The sequence below is a fragment of the Oncorhynchus kisutch genome, linkage group LG12 (genome assembly GCF_002021735.2).
Source record: "Oncorhynchus kisutch isolate 150728-3 linkage group LG12, Okis_V2, whole genome shotgun sequence".
Taxonomy (NCBI): Eukaryota; Metazoa; Chordata; class Actinopteri; order Salmoniformes; family Salmonidae; genus Oncorhynchus; species Oncorhynchus kisutch.
The window spans coordinates 15,900,308-15,907,776 of NC_034185.2; the positions used below are offsets into that span (position 1 = coordinate 15,900,308).

At 40.9% G+C, this 7,469-nt stretch overlaps 1 protein-coding gene across 1 annotated transcript; it reads left to right on the forward strand.

The window, feature by feature from the left end:
• Positions 1-4,078: 4,078 nt before the first annotated feature.
• LOC109900594 (transcription factor SOX-11-like) lies at positions 4,079-6,439 on the forward strand. The gene has a single exon (XM_020496291.2). It carries the CDS (start codon positions 4,291-4,293, stop codon positions 5,404-5,406), a length of 1,116 nt encoding a protein of 371 aa, XP_020351880.1. The 5' UTR covers positions 4,079-4,290; the 3' UTR covers positions 5,407-6,439.
• Positions 6,440-7,469: the final 1,030 nt, after the last annotated feature.

The following is a 7,469-nucleotide window of genomic DNA, read 5'->3' on the forward strand; positions in this document are numbered from 1 at the left end:
GGGTACCGTTTGGGACATACACCTGGAGAATGTGGTGGAGACAACAGCAGGTCAGCTTCATTACAGTATGTATGGCTTTGTGACACTCTCAGCACTAATCCTGATGACAGAGTGTTCTAGTCTACAACCTCCACACTTCCTGTAACTGATTGTTGTCGGGTTATAATCTCAGCTGTCTCATACATAGCCCACAGAATTATTGCCCTACTGCCTTGCAAATAGCTAAAAGCCGCAAACAACATATTGCCTCTAACGCAATCTGTTTTGAGGACCATTAGCAACAAGCACAATGCTAAGCTATTCAAAACAAATTAACTAGATAATGTGAACAGAGCTAAATATATATTTTTATTTTAAAGATGCTGTTGCTACTTTTTCATTTGATTCATGAAATGTACTAAAACTGCAGTGAACTGTAATAACTGACATTTCAGTAGTCTGAGTGCTTTTCATTGACTCAAATGAACACCTCAGACTCAGAATGACTTCTTCCGTGAGATGAAGAGACTCCCCAGTAAGGAGTAATGGGATGCTGTTGTTTCACAGCATGGCTACAGCAGGGCCCTGGTCAAAAGAAGTGCACTATAAAGGAAACAGGGTCCCATTTGGTATGCATCCACTATCTCCACAGCCACTTCAGCCACCTAGCGCTCATCCACCACACTCACATTGCAGGGAGAACAGCTTGCTTATACAGCTTTGCTTCCCAAACAACAGTGATAAAGCAATCCCCAACTGCTTGTCTCCATACCCACACAAGAGATCTTCTGTTAACAGCCCTAATGGTCACCATTAGCTCCCCTCTTCCTCTAGGTGACTTGCCTTTGTGAGCACAGAAGGTGAAGGAAAGCAAATGGAGTACACCTGTCTGGAGGCTATTCAGAAGAAATCCATCCCAGGATCTTCAATATCAGATAGGCCCCACAGTCAGAGCTCTGGTATTGATCCTCTGCTTTCAGTCTTACAGATAAGCACTGTGGAGAGAGATGAAAACATTCACATATAGAATCCTTTGCCTTTTCAGTCTTCACTTGTGTTTATGCTATCTTGATATTAAAAAAGCTCTTAATCTAACAAAGCACAGGATATCATTGATGCTACTTGAGAAAGCTGTGTTGTTTTGCACCAGGTGTTGTTGTTGTTGTTGTTTTGTTGTTTTGTTACGCTACATTAATCCAATGGGATGATAGCTTTTTGCATTTCTCATGCCACATATCTAACTTGGCTGTTGCTAACAAGCACTAAAGGGCTGATGAAAGCAGAGAAGGTTATAAACTTCGCTTCATACTCGTCGCCAAACCCACTGGCTCCATGTCATCTACAAGACCCTGCTAGGTAAAGTCCCCCCTTATCTCAGCTCGCTGGTCACCATAGCATCTCCCACCTGTAGCACACGCTCCAGCAGGTATATCTCTCTAGTCACCCCCAAGACCAATTCTTTCTTTGGCCGCCTCTCCTTCCAGTTCTCTGCTGCCAATGACTGGAACGAACTACAAAAATCTCTGAAACTGGAAACACTTATCTCCCTCACTAGCTTTAAGCACCAACTGTCAGAGCAGCTCACAGATTACTGCACCTGTACATAGCCCACCTATAATTTAGCCCAAACAACTACCTCTTTCCCAACTGTATTTAATTTGTATTTATTTATTTATTTTGCTCCTTTGCACCCCATTATTTTTTTATTTCTACTTTGCACATTCTTCCATTGCAAAACTACCATTCCAGTATTTTACTTGCTATATTGTATTTACTTTGCCATCATGGCCTTTTTTTTGCCTTTACCTCCCTTCTCACCTCATTTGCTCACATTGTATATAGACTTGTTTATACTGCATTATTGACTGTATGTTTGTTTTTACTCCATGTGTAACTCTGTGTCGTTTTATCTGTCGAACTGCTTTGCTTTATCTTGGCCAGGTCGCAATTGTAAATGAGAACTTGTTCTCAACTTGCCTACCTGGTTAAATAAAGGTAAAATAAATAAATAAAATAAATAAATAAATAAACACAAATATGATGCAACACTTCAGCTAATTACAGCTAACACTTCAGCTAGCAACAGCTAGTCATTCTTTCAGACAGGTATGACTAAATTAGATAGACAATTATTTAGGGTTCTGCTATATATGCCACACATACACGCACACCTATTGCAAAATTGTCAAACTGGACAATATGTCACTATGTGTGTGTGAGCCATGTGTAACCAGCCTAATCTGATGAGAACACTGGGGCCTGAGTTGTCTGTTTTGGTAACGCATTTGAAGCTGGGTCCTGCCACACTACTCGGTGTACTTCCTGAGGAAAATGAATGCTGGTGAGTGCTCTCCCCCCTCTATACCCCTTCCCCCTATCTCTCTCTCTGCATTTCTAATGTGCCATCACATGATATTGAATGGGGGGAAGGTAGAGTAGAAGAGTGGGTTTGCTGGAGTGCTGGTAAATGAATGCCCTCTAGGGGCCAAAAAGAGAGCTAGAGAAAGCCTTACAAGAGGGGAATCTGGCACCGGGCAAATAAGAACTGATGCTGGGGTGGTCTTTAGAGAGAGGCTGTTTTGTTCCTTGACACAGAAATCTATGTGCCAGTCTTTGATAATGTCTCTCTCTCTCTTTTTTTGTGTGTGTGTGTGTGTGTGTGTGTGTGTGTGTGTGTGTGTGTGTGTGTGTGTGTGTGTGTGTGTGTGTGTGTGTGTGTGTGTGTGTGTGTGTGTGTGTGTGTGTGTGTGTGTGTGTGTGTGAATGCATTTGTGTTCAGGGATAAATGCACAGTAAGTACATAGAGATGTACCATAGGTTATATTTCTCTCACTAATACACTCGCCTAGACTGTGTCTGTCACTGAATGCATAAAAAGTACAGTTGCCATCCTAGTGGGAAGAAACTAACAAACAATAGAAATGAATGAGATCACACTTCTGTTTTGTTTTCAACACAATAGGGCTTCAATTCACATCATTATAAAACTAGAGTAATAGTCCTCAAATCACATAGTATTGGTCACATACACATATTTAACAGATGTTATTGCGGGTGTAGCGAAATGCTTGTGTTCCTAGCTCCAACAGTGCAGTAATATCTAACAATACACAACAATACACACACATCTCAAAGTAAAAGAATGGAATGAAGAAATATGTTGTATACATCAGATGTCTGTTAAACAAAAGAAGAGTGAAATACACACCATAAACACTCTTATGGTTGCTGCCTAAATAATATATATTATTGAGGTCAGGTGCCACCATCAGTGTCTTATCCATTCAATAATATAGCAACCTGTTTGGCCAGAGATAACAATCAGTGGTGGAAAAAGGACCCAATAGTCATACTTGAGTAAAAGTCTAAAAGTATTTGGTTTTAAATATATGTAACTATCAAAAGTAAATGTAATTGCTAAAATATACTTAAGTATCAAAAGTCAAATTATAAATAATACAAAAATCCTTAAATTAAGCAAACCAGATGGCACCATTTTCTTGTTATTTTAATGTAGGATTAGCCTGTTGCACACTCAACACTCAGACATAATTTACAAATGAAGCATGTGTGTTAGTGAGTCCGCCAGATCAGAGGCAGTAGGGATGACCAGGGATGTTCTCTTGATAAGTACGTAAATCTAACCATTTTCCTGTCTTGATAAGCATTCAAAATGTAACGAGTACTTTTGGGTGTTAGGGAAAATGTATGGAGTAAACAAGTACACTATTTTCTTTGGGAATGTAGTGTAAAAGTAGTCAAAAATATAAATACCAAAGTACAAAAACCCTGAAAAACGACTTAAGTAGTACTTTAAAGTATTTTTACTTAAGTACTTTACACCACTGAAAACAATGCAATACAATAATACTGTTTTATGGACTGTCTAAAAACTGATGCACTTATTTTTGACTTTCCCAATGTAGTATCTTCCCATCTAATCCCTACCATCAGTGCATTCAATATTCCTGTCTCGCACACCCACTGAGGTATAAATCCAGACAGCATGAATAATTCCGCCCACATGCCCCCACCACCAATGAAATCTCGTGTGGCAGCAAAGGGTTAAAATAATGTCTGGCGGCCGCTGGGAGGAGTTAAGAGCCGTGATTGGGTACTAAAAAATGACGTAACCGATATGAAAGCCCAAAGAACTAGTTAAGAGGGCAGTTGATAACTTTGAGAAAGAGTTGTTTGAATGAGCTGGAGGTGTAGAGTGACCAAAAAACTAGTTAGCAAAGCAAGGAGTTAGCAGAAAGTGACTGTGGGTATTTGAAACCCTGCAGTGCCTTTGAAACATACGACGGAAACATGGTGCAGCAAACAGAACACAGCGAGACGGAGAGTAGCATGTCCAGGGAAGCTACAGACACGGAGGAAAGCGAAATGATGGCGTGCAGCCTGGTACCACTGAAACCCGTGAAAGCCGACTGGTGCAAGACAGCAACCGGTCACATCAAACGACCCATGAATGCATTTATGGTGTGGTCGAAAGTCGAGAGGAGAAAGATCATGGAGCAGTCTCCGGACATGCACAACGCGGAAATCTCCAAACGACTTGGAAAGCGGTGGAAATTGCTGAAGGACAGTGAAAAGATCCCGTTTATCAGGGAAGCCGAGAGGCTCCGGCTACAACACATGGCTGATTACCCCGACTACAAGTACCGACCCAAGAAAAAACCAAAGCTCGACAGTTTCACTAAACCAGCGGTGCACCAGTCACCGGAGAAGGCCAGCCTCAAACATGTAAAAGCTCCCAGTAAGAAATTCACTAAATTGAAAACTACTAAGGTGGTGAAAACGAGACCATCTCACGACCCTCGCTACGACTATGTTTTCACCAGCTTTAAAACTACTAGCAAGTCCGTAAAAAGGGAATATACTGACGATGAGGATGACGAAGAGGACTACGAGGAGGAGCTGTCCTCTCGGATTAAAGTGGAGGAGGACGAGGAACCGATACCGTACAACATCGCCAAAGTGCCCGCGAGCCCCACTTTGAGCTCCACTGCCGAGACAGAGGGCGCGAGCATGTACGATGAGTCTCGGAATCCGAACACAGCTTCCAACAGACTGTTCTACAATTTCAAGAACATTACCAAGCAGAGCACAACTTGTCCTGCTTCACTCTCACCAGCATCTTCATTCAGGTCCGTGTCCAGCTCGTCCAGCTCCAGTGAAGACGCGGATGATTTACTGGTTGACTTCAGTTTAAATTTAGCATCCTGTGCTCACAGAGCGGAGCTGGGGAACTCGAATTCAGGGAATCTCTCTCTTTCCTTTGTGGATAAGGACTTGGACTCTTTCAGTGAGGGCAGCCTCAGCTCTCACTTTGAATTCCCAGACTATTGCACCCCCGAGCTGAGCGAAATGATCGCAGGGGATTGGCTTGAGGCTAACTTTTCAGATTTGGTATTTACCTACTAGCTAACTAAGTACAGAAGGAGTCATCCTCTGGTAGTAGGTGGGACAGCGTTATGATCAGCCGGTTCCCTCCCCAGCGCTGTTATTACCATGGAGGGAAGGAGGGTGTCCTCCATGAACTGAACCAAGATTCGTTACAATGTGGTACCATTGCAAAAAAAAAGTGACATTCATGTCACCCTGACAGGGTTTTATGGATTTTCTTCGGGTCTGCAGTGAAACTGCTCAAATTAAAAGTGGACCACAAAGAGTAGAATCTGAACTATGCATTCCCATCCTACTTGTAACCACTTGGGTTCTGAAAGCACGACTGGGCAGATGCAGGCTAAATCTGAGACACTGTTCATTCAGGATGTGTTTTCAAAAGGTTTTATGTGATTTTTCTGTATTTCACAAAACTGTTTTTTTCTTATCAGTTCCGAATCCCTACTGGTATGGAAAAGTAGGCTAAACCCGCTGTAGAACACAGGTATGGCAGGAAGCAGCATTTTGATACATAACCAACATACCTCATCTTTAAAAAAAAAAAAAAATAGTAAAATATTTTCAGGCATATTTTTGTACAGTTAAACTAAGGGAATGTTCTTACTGTGCTTTCAGTGAGGTTTTTTTCAGGCACTTCTAGTTCTACCCGGTTTCATTTTAGTTTAGCACACAAGGGTTAAACAATATAAATTTGCATCTAAATGCCTTGCGTTTATTTTAAGCTATGTATGTACAGAACTAGATCAGATTTGGGGTGTTTTGGAGTTAAGTTGCAATTGGGGAATATAGACCTCATTGCTGGTACTAGATTCAAGATTGTATATGTTCTGTAAAATAGTAAAGTTAGGAGTTTATGTATATCGGTGTGAATGGGTCCCAGATAGCAGGTGTGAAACTGCATTTTCTTGCATTTTATCATCTTAATGGCACATATTGTTTTCTTCATTATTTTGTGCAATATAGGCTACTCTTAAATGGATCATCTGCGTTACGTGTCGTCATGCTGAAGGCTGTATCTTAACAAAACAAAATAAATCGGCTGGAACTGGTTCAACTGAATTTGCATGTTTTGTTATGGGGACATAATTGACAAACATTATTGGAATTTTAGAGCTTATTTGAGCAAGTGTAGCTGCTGTAAGGACAACTCTAGTTTCAATGATCTCAAATGGCATGTGATTGTAGTGTCTTCATTGAGTGTGAATAGGGCATTTTATTGTGAGACCTTCACATGCATGAGAAGTACACTGATATGACACCTTAGATGCAGTGATAGTTAAACTTCAGCAAACCAGGGCTCTACGCTGACCAATTTTTACAAGGAGCATGTGTGCACCTAAACTTAAAACATGTAGCCGCACACAAATCCATTTAGTCGATGACAAATTTGACGTAATGAAGCTGGAATCGTTAATTATTCTAGGCAATTTAGGTATATTCCCATTTATGACTTTGCAGGGTGGTAAACGTTGCTCCTGAGAATATCCTTCAACTACATGAAGCCAAAGAAGTACACTATTCAGCGCCAAAGAGACTTAACTCGGTGAGTCAAAAATACTCTTGTCTCCACCTCCCCTCCTGATGTCAGCATGACCAACTGAGGTGGAATGACGACACTGGGTGCAACCCAAATGGCACCCTATTCCCTATAGTACACTGCTTTTGACCAGAGCCCTACATTGGAGGTGTCATAATACCCATAAAACCTAGTGGTCAAAAAGGGTAATGGTTCCAAAACATTCATTTTTCCCGTAGAGGATTTTAGAAATAGTTAAGGGCTGTGTTTTGTGTAGGCTTACCCTGGCATGATGTTTTAATAACCATGTACATCTCAGACACGGTGACTTTAATCAATATATTTGGCTCTATTTACTCTCAGATTTGAAAATTGCTAATTAGTATCCAAGAAGAAATAAAAATCTGCAAGCTACTGCACTTCATCTCTATCTGACACCTTTGCCAACAGGTATTGTGTCAATTTAAAACTCTCACAAGACAGTTCACAGAATTGTCCATTTAAAGAAATGTAGCCAATTTATGAATTACTACATTTTGCTAAAAGATGGTTAATCCAGAGATTC